The sequence below is a fragment of the Colobus angolensis genome, unplaced genomic scaffold (genome assembly GCF_000951035.1).
Source record: "Colobus angolensis palliatus isolate OR3802 unplaced genomic scaffold, Cang.pa_1.0 Scaffold9, whole genome shotgun sequence".
In the NCBI taxonomy this organism is placed as follows: domain Eukaryota; kingdom Metazoa; phylum Chordata; class Mammalia; order Primates; family Cercopithecidae; genus Colobus; species Colobus angolensis.
The window spans coordinates 1,644,591-1,663,774 of NW_012122931.1; the positions used below are offsets into that span (position 1 = coordinate 1,644,591).

The 19,184-nt window shown below is 46.1% G+C and overlaps 1 protein-coding gene across 3 annotated transcripts in view; it reads left to right on the plus strand.

The window, feature by feature from the left end:
• Positions 1-18,244, plus strand: part of TSC1 (tuberous sclerosis 1) — a 53,726-nt gene extending 35,482 nt beyond the window's left edge. For all 3 annotated transcript variants that reach the window (XM_011931159.1, XM_011931161.1, XM_011931162.1), the window contains 11 exons: positions 1,925-1,994; positions 2,465-2,569; positions 3,149-3,707; positions 4,785-4,828; positions 5,412-5,578; positions 6,436-6,618; positions 7,842-7,952; positions 8,698-8,820; positions 11,979-12,166; positions 12,244-12,405; positions 12,840-18,244. In XM_011931159.1, coding sequence (XP_011786549.1) covers positions 1,925-1,994; positions 2,465-2,569; positions 3,149-3,707; positions 4,785-4,828; positions 5,412-5,578; positions 6,436-6,618; positions 7,842-7,952; positions 8,698-8,820; positions 11,979-12,166; positions 12,244-12,405; positions 12,840-13,359 — 2,232 coding nt within the window. In that variant the 3' untranslated portion in view covers positions 13,360-18,244. The remainder of the gene's footprint in view (positions 1-1,924; positions 1,995-2,464; positions 2,570-3,148; positions 3,708-4,784; positions 4,829-5,411; positions 5,579-6,435; positions 6,619-7,841; positions 7,953-8,697; positions 8,821-11,978; positions 12,167-12,243; positions 12,406-12,839) is intronic.
• The last annotated feature ends 940 nt before the right edge of the window (positions 18,245-19,184 follow it).

Sequence of the window (19,184 nt, forward strand, 5' to 3'; positions counted from 1 at the left end):
AGCCAATGTTTTCAGAATATCCAGTGTATGATGTTGCAGAATCATGCATAGGTAAAAAGCACATTCAAAGTACAAAGCAGGCTGGGCGCAGTGGCTTACACCTGTAATCCTAGCACTTTGGGAGACTGAAATGGATGGATCACTTGAGGTCAGGAGTTCAAGACCAGCCTGGCCTATGTGCTGAAACACCATCTCTGCTAAATACAGACATTAGCTGTGTATGGTGGCAGGCACCTGTAATCCCAGCTACTCAGGAGACTGGGGCAGGAGAATCACTTGAACCCAGGAGGCAGAGTTTGCAGTGAGTCGAGATCACACCACTGCACTCCAGCCTGGGCAACAGAGCAAGACTCCATCACACACACACAAAAAAAGTACAAGGTAGACTAGTGGGTTTTAACACAGGAAAATCTCATTGATGTGGTTTCAAATTTCACTTTGTAACTTTAAGAAACTACCACTTGTCAAATTTTGGTGTAATAACAAAGACGAGTATTTGAAAAGTCTGTCAACATATGTTTACTTTTTGCGGCTGGGCATGGTGGCTTGCTCTTGTATCCAGCACTTCGGGAGTCCAAGGGAGGTAGATTGCTTCAAGACCAGCTTGGGCAACATGCAAGACCCCATCTCTACCAAAAAAAAAAAAAAAAAAAAAAAAAGAAAGAAAAGAAAAAGCCAGGTATGGTGGTGTACATCTGTAGTCCCAGCTACTTGGGGAGCTGATGGAGGATGACTTGAGCCCAGGAGGCAGAGATTGCAGTGAGCCATGATCATGCCACTGCATTCCAGCCCAGGTGACAGAGCCAGACCCTGTCTCAAAAATAAAAACAGCAACACATATGTTTACTTTTGTAATTACATATCTGTGGGGCCCCAGATTTTTCTTTATACACTTCAGTCAAAATAACATATTGTAACAGATTGAATGTAGAGGTAGATACGAGAATCCCCCCTGTCTTTCATGAAGCTGTATATTAAAGAGATGGCAAAGATGTTCCACTCTTCTCATTAAATTTATTTTTGTTTCGGGAAATATAGTTTTTTTAATAATACGTAATTTACATTAACTTGTAATGGGCTTGTTATTTTTAAGGGAATTAATAAAATTTTAAAAATTTCTTAGTTTTCTAATATAATAATTATGCCTCATAAACGAAAGCTCTTGGGATTCTCCAATCTTCTTCTTCTTATTATTTTTTGTGTGTGAGACAGGATCTAACTCTGTCTCCCAGGTTGGAGTGTAGTGGCACAACTGCAGCTCACTGCAGCCTTGACCTCCCTGGCTCAGGTGGTCCTCCTACCTCAGCCTCCTGGGTAGTTGGGACTACAAACACCAGTCACCAAGCCCGGCTAACGTTTTGATTTTTTGTAGCGATGGGGTTTTGCCATGTTCCCCAGGCCAGCCTCAAACTCCTGAGCTCAGGGGATCCACTGGCCTTGGCCTCCCAGAGTGCTGGGACTATAGGTGTGAGCCACCATGCCCAGTCTGCAGTCATATATTAAGACTATAAAGCAAGCTGCCGGGCATGGTTCTAGCACTTTGAGAGGCCGAGGCAGGCAGATCACCTGAGGTTGGGAGTTTGAGACCAGCCTGACCAACGTGGAGAAACCCCCTCTCTACTAAAAATACAAAAATTAGCCAGGCGTGGTGGCGCGTGCCTGTAATCCCAGCTACTAGGGAGGCTGAGGCAGGAGAATCACTTGAACCCGGGAGGCAGAGGTTTCGGTGAGCCGAGATTGCACCATTGCAGTCCAGCCTGGGCAACAAGAGTGAAATTCAGTCTCAAAAAAAAAAAAAAAAAAGAAAGCATCCAAACAATTTGAGATTCACTGCACTGGGCTGACCTTTAAACTACTTTACAATATGCTCGAGAACATGTACAACATTTTTTGCCTTGTGATATAAAGATACTTATCTTTTCAGGAAGAGAGAATGGATTCTGCAAGACCATGTCTACACAGACAGCACCATCTTCTGAATGACAGAGGATCAGGTAAAATTTCTGCGTCACCACAGGCCTTGCTTGCCTCTTCTAATTGGGTTGTATGTGTTTAAGAAAAGAAAGTTAACTGGAAACACGGAAATTCTGGGATATCCAAACTACTGAGGCCTAAAGATAATGAAGCAAGTAGTGAATTCTAAAAGCTAAACTAGTAATATCAAAAATAGTTTTTGAGCTATTGCAGTGAAGTACCTGTATTTTGACTTGGTTAAACTATATCTCTTTTCAGAGACATTAGGAACTGATAATTTTATTTGGTATGGGATCATTTTTGGTACTTTTAGTTATATTATTTTTAATATGTCAGTCTTTTGTAGTATCCCCAGGACAGAACCATGTCCAGCCTTCTCTGTTCAACAGGAAGAGTTATTACAGGCATATTCTGTACAGTGTAAGCAGTTTCACATTTGCAGGGATTGCACTGTGTTTCTTTGACTTCAGTTGTCTTTGTTTCTCTTCAGAAGAGCCACCTGGCAGCAAAGGTTCTGTCACTCTAAGTGATCTTCCAGGGTTCTTAGGTGATCTGGCCTCTGAAGAAGATAGTATTGAAAAAGATAAAGAAGAAGGTAATGTATATGGGACTGCTGTGAGTTGATACCCTGACCCTCGCTTTGCTATGAATCTGGGATTTTGTGCCAATGCTCACAGGCTTGCTTGATTTTTCTTCTCTTGAGGTAACAAGATGGGTGGTTTAGTTTGGGACCTATGCCAGGTAAAGTGATGCCACTTTTTTTTTTTTTTCCGAGACAGGGTCTTGCTCTGTCGTGGAGTGCAGTGGCACGATCATGGCTTACTGCAGCCTTGACCTCCCAGGCCCAAGCAATCCGCCCACCTCAGCCTCCTGAGTAGCTGGGACCACAGGCATGCACCACCATGCTCAGCTGATTTTTATTGTATTTTTTGTAGAGATGGGATCTCCCTATGTCATCCAGGCTGGTCTCTAACTCCTGGGCTCAAGTGATCCTCCCACCTCAGCCTCCCAAAGTTCTGGCATTACAGGCATGAACCACCATGCCCAGCTGGATGCCACTTTTTCTCCTCCCTCTCAGTGACACTGGCATGTGGCAGCATGCAACCCAAACTGCCTAGTCTTTCCCAGGTGGAATATCGACTGCCGTTTCTTTTGTTTCCTTTCTTCCTCTCAGCTGCAATATCTAGAGAACTTTCTGAGATCACCACAGCAGAGGCTGAGCCTGTGGTTCCTCGAGGAGGCTTTGACTCTCCCTTTTACCGAGAGAGTCTCCCAGGTTCTCAGCGGAAGACCCACTCGGCAGCCTCCAGTGCTCAGGGCGCCAGCGTGAACCCTGAGCCTTTACACTCCTCCCTGGACAAGCTTGGGCCTGACACACCAAAGCAAGCCTTTACTCCCATAGACCTGCCCTGCGGCGGTGCTGATGAAAGCCCTGCGGGAGACAGGGAATGCCAGACTTCTTTGGAGACCAGTATCCTCACTCCCAGTCCTTGTAAAATTCCACCCTCGACGAGAGTGGGCTTTGGACGCGGGCAGCCTCCCCCGTACGATCATCTTTTTGAGGTGGCATTGCCAAAGACAGCCCACCATTTTGTCATCAGGAAGACTGAGGAGCTGTTAAAGAAAGCAAAAGGAAGCACAGAGGAAGATGGTGTGCCCTCTACCTCCCCAATGGAAGTGCTGGACAGACTGATACAGCAGGGAGCAGACGCGCACAGCAAGGAGCTGAACAAGTAAGGGACTGGGGCCCTCTCTTTTGTGTTAAATGGTCCATTTTATTGTGAAGTACAGAAAGTGTACGAGAGGAACAAGAATCATTCTTCGTACTCCCACCCTGAGGCAGCTGGTTCTCTGCTGCTTGTCAGATGTCCTTCTAGGCTGTTGTGTCTTCATATATGTGACCATGTGTGACCTCTGTGCACCTAAAGTGGGATGATTCCTTAGCAGTCCACTTCAAAATGAGTCTTTTTATGTAGACCATTTTGTGCCTCTGTTCTATGAGGACACTCAAATGCTTTCATGTGTGCCCTCTGCAAGCTGTAGGCTGAAAACGAGGTTATGGTATTTCAAAGAATATAAGAATATTTGTCACAGTGTTTCCCTCTCTAGCTACAGATTATTATTATTTTCTATTTTGGTGTAGTTCATTAGGTGGAGATAAAATCACCAGCATTTTATGCAAGTTCAGGTGGCTGACGTCCCCTCCAGACCCGCTGAGGCACCCAAGTTTTCATAGGAAGTACTAGCTGAGAAACTGTTTCCCATCCTTCTTTTATTAGCTACTTTACAGGTGCTTGGGGAATATTTTTATTTTTCTTCTCATATACTATGCTATGGTGGAATTTGACAGGGATTATAATATTTAAACTCCCTCTTTTTAAATGCGATTTGGTATGATAGGCTCAGGTAAATTACCTACTTTTTCCTTAAATTTGAGTGACAGTAGCTTCACAACAGAGTGTATTCCCTGAATATTTCAACAGACAGGGTTGAAAACGGCTCTCAGTGTGTTTGACCACTCAGTTTCTCTGGCGAGCTGGCCCCAGAAACGGAGGCCACGGTGTATGCAGTGGAGGTCAGCCTGTGGCCCTCTCTGCTCTGGAGACCAGGTCCTAGGCAGTGGGGCTGCCTCCCATTGTGTCCACTGTAGGCTTCTCTAAGTCTCTGTGGCCCTGGAGTTTGAAACATTCTTATGCCATTGCAGATTTTGACCACAAAGAAGTGATCTAACTTTGCTGCAAATAAAAGTCCAGATAAGTCTTTTTCTTGGTAAGATCGGTAACTTTGTTACTCAAAAACTTTCTTCCTAGGTTGCCTTTACCCAGCAAGTCTGTCGACTGGACCCACTTTGGAGGTAAAGTTGTTACTTTAGCTCCAAATCCAGCCCACATGGTTCCTGCTTGCTTGTTGCCCTTTCTGTCCTTGAAGGAGGTACCCTCTGGGAAACAGATCTCCCCTTGGCTATTGCTCCAGCCAGGCTATCTGCTTGGCTAAAGGATCTCAAGTGTTGCCAAGTCAGCATTTCTTATTTTTGAAAAGTGGCAAGTACCATGCACTTGAGAGTAGAAGTGCAAAACTACAGACTTCCTGCCAGGCTTCCCTAGAGAAGACCAGAGTGAAGGAGAACACACAGTGAAGGAAGGGCCTTGAGAAACAGGGTGTCTGAAATGTGTAATCTAGATTTGTGGGGAAAGGAAAGCAGGCTCTCAAAAGAGTCATCCCACGTGATACGACCCTTTGCATTCCTTCACGAGGGAGACACATAGTCCATACTTTTCCTCCTGCTGTTGCTGGGAGCCAAGTGGTCATTTGCAAAGAGAGTGGTGATTTGTTTCTTAAAGAATTGTATTTGTTAAGCTAACAACACATGGGAAGGGGGCTTGATTGAATGATCTGTAAAAGGCATTTCTGCCACCCTCCCTCTGCTTTAAAATCAGGCTCTCCTCCTTCAGATGAGATCCGCACCCTCCGAGACCAGTTGCTTTTACTGCACAACCAGTTACTCTATGAGCGTTTTAAGAGGCAGCAGCATGCCCTCCGGAACAGGCGGCTCCTCCGCAAGGTGATCAAAGCAGCAGCTCTGGAGGAACATAATGCTGCCATGGTGAGGACTGGGGAGGGGACAGGTGGAGCTGGCTTTTTGTTTTGTTTTGGGTCAGCATGATAGCTTACAAAGCACAGCAGCCGAGGAGGTCAGAGTTCCCAGTCTTTCCCACGCCTTCGGGCAGGTCCCTCGAGATTAAGACATGAATGGTGACGTCTCAGAATTCCCTCATAATTCTCAGAAACCGTGGGGACAAGTGATTTTGTGTGTGTATGTTTGCATGTAATTGGCCATGATGATGAAGGGTCAGAAGATGATTTTCTTTTTCCAAATGTAAAACCAACTCTTGTAAAGCTATTTCATGGCACACAACTGAAGTGTGTATTGTACGGTGGGTGTGAAGCCAGTCAGACCTAGAGTTTGAATCTCGGCTCTACCAGTGTTACCTTAGAAAAGTAACTTGGCCTCTTAAAGCCTCTGTTAGCCATGCTATAAAATGGAAATAATAATAGCAGCAGCTGCTCTTTAAGTTGTAATGGTTAAAAGAAATGTCGGTAGCACTTGCTGAGTGCCCAGCACACTGCAGGCCTTCAGTAAATGCTCATCGTTTTAGTGAACTTAGTACCATGTGTGAGAGATTTTATTCCAGTGTTGGTAGGCGGACTTTTGAAAGCATTGGAAGCAAATTGATCCCTGAGAAGATTTCTTTAAGCAACTTAAAATCCATTTGCTTAATGTAAAATTTGGAAAACCTTGACCTAAAGCCAAGTAAGACAGAAGTGAGAGCTCTAAGAGTTTGGGTCTGTAGTTACATTGTCAGGGTAGCTTGTGACTATTCAGATGAAATGTTTGCAGTGTGTGTTAAATTGCCTGTGTTGGAAGACAGCTAAAATGATGACATTTCTGGTCTCTGCTAGAAAGATCAGTTGAAGTTACAAGAGAAAGACATCCAGATGTGGAAGGTTAGTCTGCAGAAAGAACAAGCTAGATACAGTCAGCTTCAGGAGCAGCGTGACACTATGGTGACCAAGCTCCACAGCCAGATCAGACAGCTGCAGCATGACCGAGAGGAATTCTACAACCAGAGCCAGGAATTACAGGTATAAACTGGAGCACCAGGCAAAGCCAACTGCGAGAATGCTGGAGAGCAGTGAGGAGGGAGGCAGCTGGTTTCCTTGGGTGTCCTCGACTTGTTCAGCTTCACTAAGCTGAATGCTTTTCTCTCTGAAATCATGGCAGAGATTCTTCATGGCTGGTGAATCTTTTTTTTTTTTTTTGAGATGGAGTCTCGCTCTGTCACCCAGGCTGGAGTGCAGTGGCCAGATCTCAGCTCGCTGCAAGCTCCGCCTCCTGGGTTCTATTCTCCTGCCTCAGCCTCCTGAGTAGCTGGGACTACAGGCACCCGCCACCTCGCCCGGCTAGTTTTTTTTGTATTTTTTAGTAGAGACGGGGTTTCACCGTGTTAACCAGGATGGTCTCGATCTCCTGACCTCGTGATCCGCCCGTCTCAGCCTCCCAAAGTGCTGGGATTACAGGCTTGAGCCACCGCGCCCGGTAGGTGGCTCTTAGTTACCCCCATGGCAGGTGAATCTTACTTAGGGCAGAGGTTCCCCAACTTTCTTGGTTCATATAGTAGCTCCCTTAGTGTCTCAGTCATTTTTTTTTTCTGCAGCCAAAAAGAAACACTTAACAGTTCTGCTCATTAAGTCGATCTGAATAACTTAGTGAGTATGAATGTCCTAAGAACTTAGTAGATGTTTAGAGATAAATTAGAAAAAATAGTAACTGCAATTACTAATGCCTTGTGTGCACCTATTGGGCACTGCATGGCATCTCAGACCTTGAAATCAGAGTGGACAGTGACACCCTCATTTCCTGTTTCACACTGGTTTTCCCTGTGGTGCTTTGTATCACTGCACCCAAAAAAGCCCGGCTTCACAAAGACGTCATCCACAGACGCGGCATCATTTCCAGCCAGTTAGTAATTCACAGGGTGTCCAACAGATGGCGCTGCGTCTCCCTCAAAAATTTAAAATCTTTCTGCAGCCTCCCTGTGAGTTTGCTGGGTAGCTTCAGGGCTCTTTGGTGCACAGCTTGGGAACTGAGGATCTAAGGTCTCTTTTTTTTTCTTTTGTTAAACAGTAAGGAGCTCAGAAACCAACCATAACTTACTTTTTAAAACTAAGACATCAAATCCTGAGGGCCCAAGAAAGTAGAGCCGTTGAGCTAGGCATTCCCAGTCCTCTATGGGCTGGTGGCCAGGTAGGCTGTGATCTGGCCTGTCAGTGCTCCTCAAACTTCATGTCCACGTCTCTTTGGGTAGACGAAACTGGAGGACTGCAGGAACATGATTGCAGAGCTGCGGATAGAATTGAAGAAGGCCAACAACAAGGTGTGTCACACTGAGCTGCTGCTCAGTCAGGTTTCCCAAAAGGTAAGAAGAAATGAGGCAGACCTGAATCTGTTGAAACACCATTTGCTAACATTCTTCCTTCAGACAGGTTAAAGAAATATATCACTTGAGTGTCTGTGTCATGGGTTCCCAACAGGAAGTAGTTCTGCTGCCCCCATGTTCCCTGACATTTGGCAGTGTCTGGAGACATTTTAGGTTCATGTTTTTGGTGCTACTGGCATCTAGTGGGTTGGAGCCAGGGTGCTGCCAAATATCCTACAATGCACAGGCAACCCCCTGCAGCAAAGAAGTATCTGTCCTAAACCCTGGTCTATGTGTATCCCATGGAACTCTTTCTTCATACCTTGTTTATATAAGTGTCAAAAGTTTGTTCAGGTTTTTGAGCGTGATTCCTGCTTGTTTGGGAATCACTGCACTTCATACATCATTTTGTCAAGAGCAGTGAGTTTTCCCTAGGGCTTTATGCCACTGGGCCTTGGTGGTATACCTGTCCACCTTCTCCAGGTGTTCTGTGGGTGGCCAGTTTTGATGGACTGCATTCGTGCTGTCCCCTTTGCAAAGCCCAGTTCCGAAGTGCATTTCTATTTTTGTTGTCCTTGGGTGCCATCCTCCCCACCTGCCATTATGTCAGGGACTGTAAACCCATGGGACTTGTTTATTTTGCTTTAACATTGAAATAGTGTGCTCCTAGCTGATTCCCTATTTAATGTCCATGTGCTAGTTTTATGTCGTCGGATTTTTCACTTTGCTTATGTTTTTTGGCTAGCTCTCAAACAGTGAGTCGGTCCAGCAGCAGATGGAGTTCTTGAACAGGCAGCTGTTGGTTCTTGGGGAGGTCAACGAGCTATATTTGGAACAACTGCAGAACAAGCACTCAGATACCACAAAGGTATGCCAGGGCTCAGGGAGCCAGACCTTAGTGGGGAAAGCGTTTCAGACCCAGACAGTATGTCTCCGGCATGTCATATAGAATGGCTTGATGACTTGTTTCCTAAAAGACGGAGTGGCAGTCCCACTTCCCCCTGGTCCAGATAGACAAGCACTTTCCAGCCACCGCGTGAGCTTGTTTCTCCTGTTGGGTTGCTTTGAAGTTAACTCGCACTGAAAGCACCTAATGGTAATTGGTACAGAGTAGGTGTAAAGTGTTTCCTTTCTCTTCCCTAGGCCCCCTTTCAAAGAGGGAGAGAAAAAAAGGAGGATGGGGGACCAATTCTGTTTAACATACCTCTCAGGACTGTGGGTATAGACTGGCGTACATACCAGTTTTTTTTTCCTTTTAATGTTGGATTTCTGCAGATGATAGTTCAGTCCTGGCAACAAGGCCAGCATTGGGATGATCTTACGTTAATTAGTGCCTCACCAGTGGTGTCGAGGCAGAAGTTTTAAGTCACTTTATAAATAGCCTCAGGTAATGTTAGTGAATGAGGTGGGAATTGAATTTTAATAGTAGCTGTTCAGTTGCTTCCTGTCACTAACTTCTCCATCACACATGGACCTCCTTTTTAGGTTTCTTGGGCATGTGCTTTGTAAAGAGTCCTTTTCGCTGGATGTAGAGAGGAGTCTTAGAACTGGAGACAGTAATTTTCCTAATAGAGTTACTCTTTATTTCTTGGCTCCTCTCAGCTCTCAGAGTCAGACTCCCTTTCTTAGAAGGATGTTAGATGTGGTACTTTCTCTAGAAAGCATCTATTACTTATTTTGGAGGTGTAATGACTTTGGGAACAGAAAGGGGGAGAAACAGATCCGCGGCACAAGAGAGCTCCTGAAAAAGCTGCTGAAACGCACCCATGCCATCTCCTGAGAGAAGCCTAGATGGGTGGCCTCCATGGAGCCTTTGTGCTCTTTGGGACCTTCAGTAGCCTCCTCTCCATGGAGCCCTGTTTCCCAGTTCATTAAACAGGGGTGATGCAGCTGAGTTGTGATAGTCAGGATGCCTTCAGTTGTAGACAACAAAAACCAAACTAGGGCTGGGCGCGGTGGCACATGCCTATAGTGCTATTTGGGAGGCTGAAATAGGATTGCTTGAACTCAGAAGTTCTAGACCAAGCCTAGCAACATAGCAAGACTTCATCTCAAAAAAACAACAAAAACAAAAAACACTCAACTGGTTTAACAGTGGAGAATTTTATTATTTCTCTTGACAGGAGGTCGTGAAGCAGGTGAGTTCCAGGTTGGTCAAGTTGGCCATTCAGGGACAGCATCGAGGAGCCAGGCTCTTGCCATTCTTCTGCACTGCCTTGCTTATCCTGCAGGCCTGGTCTTCCAGCTAGCTGCACTCATGGTTGCCAGGTGTGTGCCACAGGCACAGATATGACAGGCAGACACAATAATGTCCCGCAGAAGAGGAGAGCATCTCTTCCTATTCCTCAGCAAGAAAATCTTTCCCAGGCCGGGCGTGGTGGCTCACTCCTGTAATCCCAGCACTTTGGGTGGTAGACGTGGGTGGATCACGAGGTTAGGAGATCAAGACCATCCTGGCTAACATGATGAAACCCCGTCTCTACTAAAAATACAAAAAATTAGCCTGGTGTGGTGGCCCACACTTGTAGTCCCAGCTACTTGGGAGGCTGAGGCAGGGGAATCACTTGACCCTGGAAGCGGAGGTTTCGGTGAGCGGAGATCATGCCACTGCACTTCAGCCTGGTCAACAGAATGAGACTCTGTCTCCAAAAATAAAAGAAAGAAAGAAAACCTTTCCCAGATGCTCCCACCATACTTATCTCCCCTGTTGGCCAGGCCTGTCCTGTGCCCATCCCTAGCCTAGTCATTGCCTCAACCCAGTCAGGATTTGCCCCTGAACCTGGAGCTAGGGTTGCTCTTGTTCCATCCAGAGGAGAAGGAAGAGTGAGCGGTGGGGGATCCAGGGTGGGAACAGTTTGGTAGGGGTAGCTATAAGGATTAGTGAGAGTGCACGGATATTCCTGGCGGATGTTCCTGGTTCAGTGCTTTGCATGATTATCCATGAATAAGTCCTATTGTTTATGACAAAGGCCAGATAGATGCGTTCGGCTACCCTGTGCTGAAGGCTGGAGCCATTTAGCACAGCTGGAACAGCCACATTATCAGAGTCAGTTCTGAGTTTTAAATCAGTTGCATTCTGTAACAAGGAAGCATTGGGCTCACCAGACAGCATCAAGGCAGGGGCGCCTTCGTGAAAGCTCATCTCCTTGCTGTTTATGGTTTATTATCTTTTTTAAAAAACAAATATATGGCAAATTTTATGTTTTGTACATTTTACCACAGTAAACACACACACACAAATGTAACACAGGCTTAAAAAAATATCCTTTCCGCCTTCTTTCTGAGCATTAATGTGTACTTGCTCTGGGTTTCAAGCTGTTCCAATCTGTCGGCTGCAGGCCATCTGCCTTAGCACGATCAACAAACCTTGTCAGGGCACCCAGTCTGCAGAGGCTGCTTTGCTTGAGCAGACCTGCTCCACTGGCATTCCATTCTGTAGCCCCACCTGTGCTATTGTCAGGCAGGAGGGGGAGAAAAGGAGGAAGAAAGCAAGTGGCCTGCGGTACCACTAGACTGAAATGATAGCTAGATACTGGCGGATTTTCACTTGGTGTTTTGGATACGTATATGTTCGCATAGTTGATTGTACTATTCACACACTGATAGCTAGATACTGGCGGATTTTCACTTGGTGTTTTGGATACGTATATGTTCGCATAGTTGATTGTACTGTTCACACACTCTTGTAGTCTGCTTTTTAATCTTTTTACTGATACCATATCATTTTTTAAAAAGACTGAGAAATATAGGATGTATTTTAATTTACTTAGCTGTTCCCCTGACATTAGACTTAAACGTTTCTAGGTTTTTGCTCTTATAAATATGCTGTGATGATTATTTTTGTGCAAAATCTCTATGTTTCACATGATTTCCTTGGGGATCAATTTCAAGGAAGGGTTACTAGGATAATACTACCAGCTTACTAAAGTGCCTTCTCAGTCCTTCTTGCATTGTCTTTTCAAAATGGATACAGCGTGTTTATTTTTTATAAGTACTAATTCTAGTCTTTTTTTTTTTTTTTTTTAGGAAGTAGAAATGATGAGAGCTGCCTATCGGAAAGAGCTAGAAAAAAACAGAAGCCACGTTCTCCAGCAGACTCAGAGGCTTGACACCTCCCAAAAACGGATTTTGGAACTGGAATCTCACCTGGCCAAGAAAGACCACCTTCTTTTGGAACAGAAGAAATATTTAGAGGATGTCAAACTCCAGGCAAGGTAACTTTCATCAGGAAAGGCTTTTGTGTTTTTATTAAGTGGAACTTCCTATATTCTGGCTGGTCTGTATCTTTCAGAGGACAGCTACAGGCCGCAGAGAGCAGGTATGAGGCTCAGAAAAGGATAACCCAAGTGTTTGAATTGGAGATCTTAGATTTATATGGCAGGTTGGAGAAAGATGGCCTCCTGAAAAAACTTGAAGAAGAAAAAGCCGAAGCAGCTGAAGCAGCAGAAGAAAGGTAGGAACAAAGAACTGATTAATGACCTTGGGATTAAGCTGTCAATTACAGCATAAGGACTGTGTCACATGGTGTGGGAAGCAGTTATAGCTGATTAGACAGGGCTGCAGCGCTCAGCTCACTCCATTTCAGAGACCCACTCTGACGTGCCTTTCCTCCTAAGGTCCAGTGATCTCTTCATGTTCCTTTTCCTGGACTTGAGTCCCTCCATACAGCCACAGGAAGTGTTCACACTTAAGATTGCCACCTAGTATCCCTAGTTGTGACTTAGGTTTCTCTTGATGAGATCTCTTGCTTGAGTCCAATATTATAAAACAGAGAGTGGGCTAGCAGAGTTCAGCATCAGTGTGAGTGAGTGTCAGTGTAATTCCACATCTTCCAAATGTGGACGCTCCAATCACCAGCTCCTTCTTTCCTCCCGGGCTTTCTTACAGGCTTGACTGTTGTAATGACGGGTGCTCAGATTCCATGGTAGGGCACAATGAAGAGGCATCTGGCCACAACGGTGAGACCAAGACCCCCAGGCCCAGCAGCACCCGGGGCAGTAGTGGAAGCAGAGGAGGTGGAGGCAGCAGCAGCAGTAGCAGCGAGCTTTCCACCCCGGAGAAACCCCCACACCAGAGGGCAGGCCCGTTCAGCAGTCGGTGGGAGACGACGACGGGAGAACCGTCTGCCAGCATCCCTACCACTGTGGGCTCACTTCCCAGTTCAAAAAGCTTCCTGGGTATGAAGGCCCGAGAGTTATTTCGTAATAAGAGCGAGAGTCAGTGTGATGAGGACGGCATGACCAGTAGCCTTTCTGAGAGCCTAAAGACAGAACTGAGCAAAGACTTGGGTGTGGAAGCCAAGATTCCCCTGAACCTAGATGGCCCGCACCCATCTCCCCCGAACCCGGACAGTGTTGGACAGCTACATATCATGGACTACAATGAGACTCATCATGAACACAGCTAAGGATGGTGGTCAATCAGTGTTAACTTGCATATTGTTGGCACAGAACAGGAGGTGTGAATGCACGTTTCAAAGCTTTCCTGTTTCCAGGGTCTGAGTGCAAGTTCATGTGTGGAAATGGGACGGAGGTCCTTTGGACAGCTGACTGAATACAGAACGGTTTTTGGATCTGGCATTGAAATGCCTCTTGACCTTCCCCTCCACCCGCCCTAACCCCTCTCATTTACCTCGCAGTGTGTTCTAATCCAAGGGCCAGTTGGTGTTCCTCAGTAGCTTTACTTTCTTCCTTTCCCCCCAGAATGGTTGCGTCCTTTGAACCTGTGCAATATGAGGCCAAATTTAATCTTTGAGTCTAACACACCACTTTCTGCTTTCCTGAAGCTCAGATTACTGGGTTGGCTCTCAGTTAGACCAGGTAGTTTGTTGCATTGCAGGTAAGTCTGGTTTTGTCCCTTCCAGGAGGACATAGCCTGCAAAGCTGGTTGTCTTCACTTGAAAGCTGTCACATGAGACTTTTCCACTGCTTTTTGATTCTGAAGTTCAGCATCTAAAGCAGCAGGTCTAGAAGAACAATGGTTTATTCACACTTACATTCTTTTGGCAGTTCTAATAAGCTTCCTAGAAAGTTCTGTGTAAACAGAAGCCTGTTTCAGAAATCTAGAGCTGGCACTGTGGAGACCATACACCCTTTGGGAAAGCTCTTGTCCCTTCTTCCCCCACTACCTCTTATTTATTTGGTGTTTGCTTGAATGTTGGTACTATTGTGACCACAGGCTGGTGTGTAGGTGGTAAAACCTGTTCTCCGTAGGAGGCAAGGAGCAGTCACTGGGAGAGGTTACCCGAGAAGCACTTGAGCATGAGGAACTGCACCTCCAGTCCATCTCAGCTTGCTGGGCCTTTTGTTAAACCTTCCTGTCTGCTGGCCTCCCTTTGTGTGCACACGCCTCTTGTTCATGTCAGCTTATTTGTGACAGTGCAGCAGAAAGGCTCTGAAGGTCCAAAGAGCTTCTGCAAAGTGTATGTGACCATCATTTCCCAGGCCGTTAGGGTTGCCTCACTGTAGCGGGTTCTAGGCCACCAGAAGGGGAGCAGCTTTTTCATACCAATTCCAACTTTCAGGGGCCGACTCTCCAGGGAACGATGTCATCACACTCTCCATGTTAGTAATGACAGAGCAGTCTAAGCAGAGTCCGGGAGAACGTTGGCAAAAGCTGGCTATGTATGCCCACTAGGCTGCCCCACATGCTCACGAGAGATGACACTAGTCAGAAAAGTGGCAGTGGCAGAGAATCCAAACTCAACAAGTGCTCCTGAAAGAAATGCTAGAAGCCTAAGAATTGTTGCCTCGTGTTCCAGCTGAGGCAGGGGAGAGTTGGTAGGAAGGAGCCAGTGAACTTGGCTTTCCTGTTTGTAGTCTTTCATTAAAAAGAATACAAGGATTCAGTCATAAAGAGGTAAAAAACTGTCATGGTACGAAATCTTAGTGCACACGGAGGCTTCGAGCACTAGAGAATGAAAGTCTTTTTTTTTTTTTTTTTTTTTTTTTTAGCATGGCAATAAATATTCTAGCATCCCTAACTAAAGGGAGGTAGACAGTTGGAGACTCTATGTCACCCTGGCTATACCAGCAGAAAACCTGTTCAGGCAGGCTTTCTGGGTGTGACTGATTCCCAGCCTGTGGCAGGGCATGGTCCCAACTACTCAGCCTAGCACAGGCTGGCAGTTGGCCCTGAATTGTCAGATGTGGAGTATTAGTGACACCACATGTTTAAGTCAGCTTTGTCCAAAGGAAAGCTTAAAATCCAGTACAGTCTAGTTTCCTGGTTCAGTTTTAGAAAAGGAAAACGTGAACAAATTTAGAAAGGGAAGGAAATCCCATCAGTGAATCCTGAAACTGGTTTTAAGTACTTTCCTTCTAGAGATCTGTGCCACAGAACAACATACCAGGCGTTTAAAGCTTTTTCCTTAATTGGCAAAGGAAAAGAGGCCCAGGTGAAAAAGAAAAAAACATTTTAGGAGTGGACAGGTTGTCAAAATAAAGGGAAGAAGGGGGCAGCATGGACAGAGGCCTAGGCTTAAAGCTCCATGGACATGTCTGCGCAGGGCCCTCAGCTCATCCATCCAGCCTGGGTGTCCCTTTCCTCAGCTTTATAACAAAGGTGGCTCCAAGCTCAGGTGCCTCTGAGTTCTAGGAGGCTGTGGGTTTCACTCAACCACGGTTGGGAGAATGAGGCCTGGAGTCATGTTGAAGGGGCCCAGCCTAAAAATGTAGGCTTTCATGTTGCAAAGAACTCAAGTCAGTAGTTAGGTTTGGTTTGGTTTTGGAAGTGATAAACCTGCCAAGAGTCACTTGGTCATGCTGCAGTGAGTAGTTTTAAGGATGGAAAGGTGACAGTAGGACTCTTGAGAGGCAATTCAGTCCTGGGCAAAGGTATTAGTACAGTAAGCGTTAAGGGCAGAGTCTATCTTGAAACCAATTAAGCAGCTTGGTATTCATAAATATTGAGATTGGATGGCCTCCATCCAGAAATCACTATGGGTGAGCGTACCTGTCTCAGCTGTTTGGCCAATGTGCATAACCTACTCGGATCCCCACCTGACACTAACCAGAGTCAGCACAGGCCCTGAGGAGCCCAAAGTCTGCTGCTGTGCAGCATGGAATTCCTTTAAAAAGGTGCACTACAGCTTTAGCGGGGAGGGGGATAAGAAGATGCAGAGCAGATGAGCTCCCGAGTCCCTGCAGGTGAATAAACACACAGATCTGCATCTGATAGAACTTTAATGGATTTTCAAAAAGCCATTGACAAGACTCTGCCATAAAGTCTATAAAAATTGTTGTTATGGGATTGGAAGAAACACGTGGTCATGAATATAAAAAAACTGAAACCCAAAGGTAGGAAGGTCAAGGTCACTTCTTAGATGCAGAAGTTGTGACAGGTATCCTTGGAGAGGAGTGTTAGGAGCAGCATTACTAAGGCAGGTGGGCAGACAGTGACCTCTCTAGGTGTGCCCACAGAGTTTTTCAGGGGAGAAAACTGCCTGACCTTTGGGACTAAGCTGCAGAATCTTCTTACTAAGCTTGATGAGTGGAGAGGCGAGAGGTGAGCTACTTTGTGAGCCAAAGCTTATGTGACGTGGTTGGGGGAAATAGTCCAAACTGTTCTGAGAAGGTGAACTGTTCCAACCTAGGAACAGGTCCTGGAAGCCACTGACAATTAGAAAAATTCACCCATCATGCCGCACATTACTGGGTAAAAGCAGAGCAGCAGGGAACAAAACTCCAGACTCTTGGGCCGTCCCCATTTGCAACAGCACATGTAGTTTCTGGTATATTTGTTGAGAAAGATAAAACTCTAGCAGTTGTTCAGAGGAGTATGTACACAATGGTTCTGGGGAGGAAAGGATCTGTGAGACCACAGAGGCTCAGACTCGCTGTTAAGAATAGAAAACTGGGTATGTGTTTCATGTAGCCAGCAGAACCGAAGTGTGCTGTGACAAGCCAATGTGAATTTCTACCAAATAGTAGAGCATACCACTTGAAGAAGGAACTGAAGAGCAAACAAAAGTTCTCCACAGCGAGACTCACCGTATCTCACTGAAAGCATTGAGGTGGGAGGAGGCCTGTGCAGGCTGGAGGAGGGTTTGGGCAGAGCGAAGGCCCGGCCAGGACCTTGGTGAGATGGAGTGCCGCCCGCCTCCTGCGGATACTCTTGGAGAGTGGTCCCCCCAGGGGGCTCTGTCCCACCTGGAGAAGAAAGCCGCCTTGTGTGGAGTGACTCAAATCAGTACACCTTATCTGCTGCACCTTCACTCTCCAGGGTACATGCTTTAAAACTGACCTGCAACAGGCGTTGGAAAAATGTATCCAGTCTGAAGATGTTTGTGTATCTGTTTACATCCAGAGTTCTGTGACACATGTCCCCCAGATTGCTGCAAAGATCCCCAAGGCATTGATTGCACTCGGTTAAGCTTTTGTCTGAAGGTAAAAACAAGTTTAGGTTGAGGACTGGCCCCTAGGCTGCTGCTGTGACCCTTGTCCCACGTGGCTTCTCTGTCCGAACTCTTCGATGTGCCCAGGGGAGCATGTTCCTGTCTCTTCCATGCCGTCCTGCAGTCTGTATCTGCTCGTCTGAAGGAAGAGTAGCTGTAGCTACAAGGGAAGCCTGCCTGGAAGAGCCGAGCACCTGTGCCCACGGCTTCTGGTCATGAAACGAGTTAATGAAGGCAGAGGAGTTTCCTCCTGGCCTCCCAGCGCCACATTACCCACCCTCTGAGATAAGTAGGCTGGTTTAACCATTGGAATGGACCTTTCAGGGGAGATCCTGAGAGTCTGAGAACCCCCAGACCAACCCCTCCCTCCCTTTCCCCACCTCTTACAGTGTTTGGACAGGAGGGTATGGTGCTGCTCTGTGTAGCAAATACTTTGGCTTATGAAAGAGGCAGCCATGCATTTTGCACTAGGAAAAATCAGTAATCACTTTTCAGAAGACTTCTATGGACCACAAATATATTACGGAGGAACAGATTTTGCTAAGACATAATCTAGTTTTATAACTCAATCATGGATGAACCATGTGTGGCAAACTTGCAGTTTAAAGGGGTCCCATCAATGAAAAGAAACTGATTTTTTTTAACGGACTGCTTTTAGTTAAATTGAAGAAAGTCCACTCTTGTCAAAAGGTCTAAACTTTCCCGCCTCAATCCTAAAAGCATGTCAACAATCCACATCAGATGCCATAAAAATGAACTGCAAGATAAAATGGTACAATCTTAGTGAATGGGAATTGGAATCAAAAGGGTTTGCTGTCCTTCTTAGAATGTTCTAAAACGTCAAGGCAGTTGCTTGTGTTTAACTGTGAACAAATAAAAATTTATTGTTTTGCACTACTCTGCTGTGTGGACATGGAGTGGCTTACACTGGCCTTGGCAGGCTTATAGGTCAAGCAGGGCACTAGTCCAAAGATACAAAGCCTTAGGGTCTGGTTTGGCTACCTTGGGTGACTGGAGGAGGAACCTGACAAATAATGGATTTGGGCTTTTGTCTCTAAGAAGACTCTTTTTGTTCTGGCAAATTATCTGGTGCACAGCCACAAATCCTACCTGTATCTGCCTCAAATTCATGTTCTTCCTCAAAGAGTGGCCAGGTGGCATAGTGTGGGAGGGGGTGACTCGAATCCTGTCTACAGAGAAACCCCCAGAGCCAGGCTGTCTGTAGGGGTGTGTTGTTCCCCCGTGCTGGCATGCTGGGTGTCTCGGAGTCCTTTTGGTGGCACTGCATTGACACTTCAGTGCTGCAGAGCTTGCCCTCTTGAGCCTTGCTGGTTGTGTTAATGTGAGTGTGCCAAGGAGACAGTGCAACACCCAACACTCCCTTCTCCATGCCCTTCAAGGGCTTTGGAAGAAGGCCAGAAACTGCCTTTACACAATTTTGACATCCACCCTGGCTTATGATCTCTTGGCCTGGATTTCCATATAAGGACCAGGGATGAGTTTCATTTGCGATGTGGCTTTCAATTGCTCGCCTCTGCCTGGCTGTGTCTGGAAACCAGCATTGCTCTGCCCGTTTTATTTTTATGTGTTTGTTTGTTTATTTATTTGAGACAGAGTCTCACTCTGTTGCCGAGGCTGGAGTGCAGTGGCCCAGGCTCGACTCACTGCAACCTCTGCTTCCCAGGTTCAAGTGATTCTCCTGTCTCAGCCTCCCAAGTTGCCAGGATTACGGGCGCCTGCCACCATACCCAGCTAGTTTTTTTGTATTTTTAGTAGAGACGGGTTTGCATCATGTTGGCCACGCTGGTCTCAAACTCCTGGCCTCAAGTGATTCACCT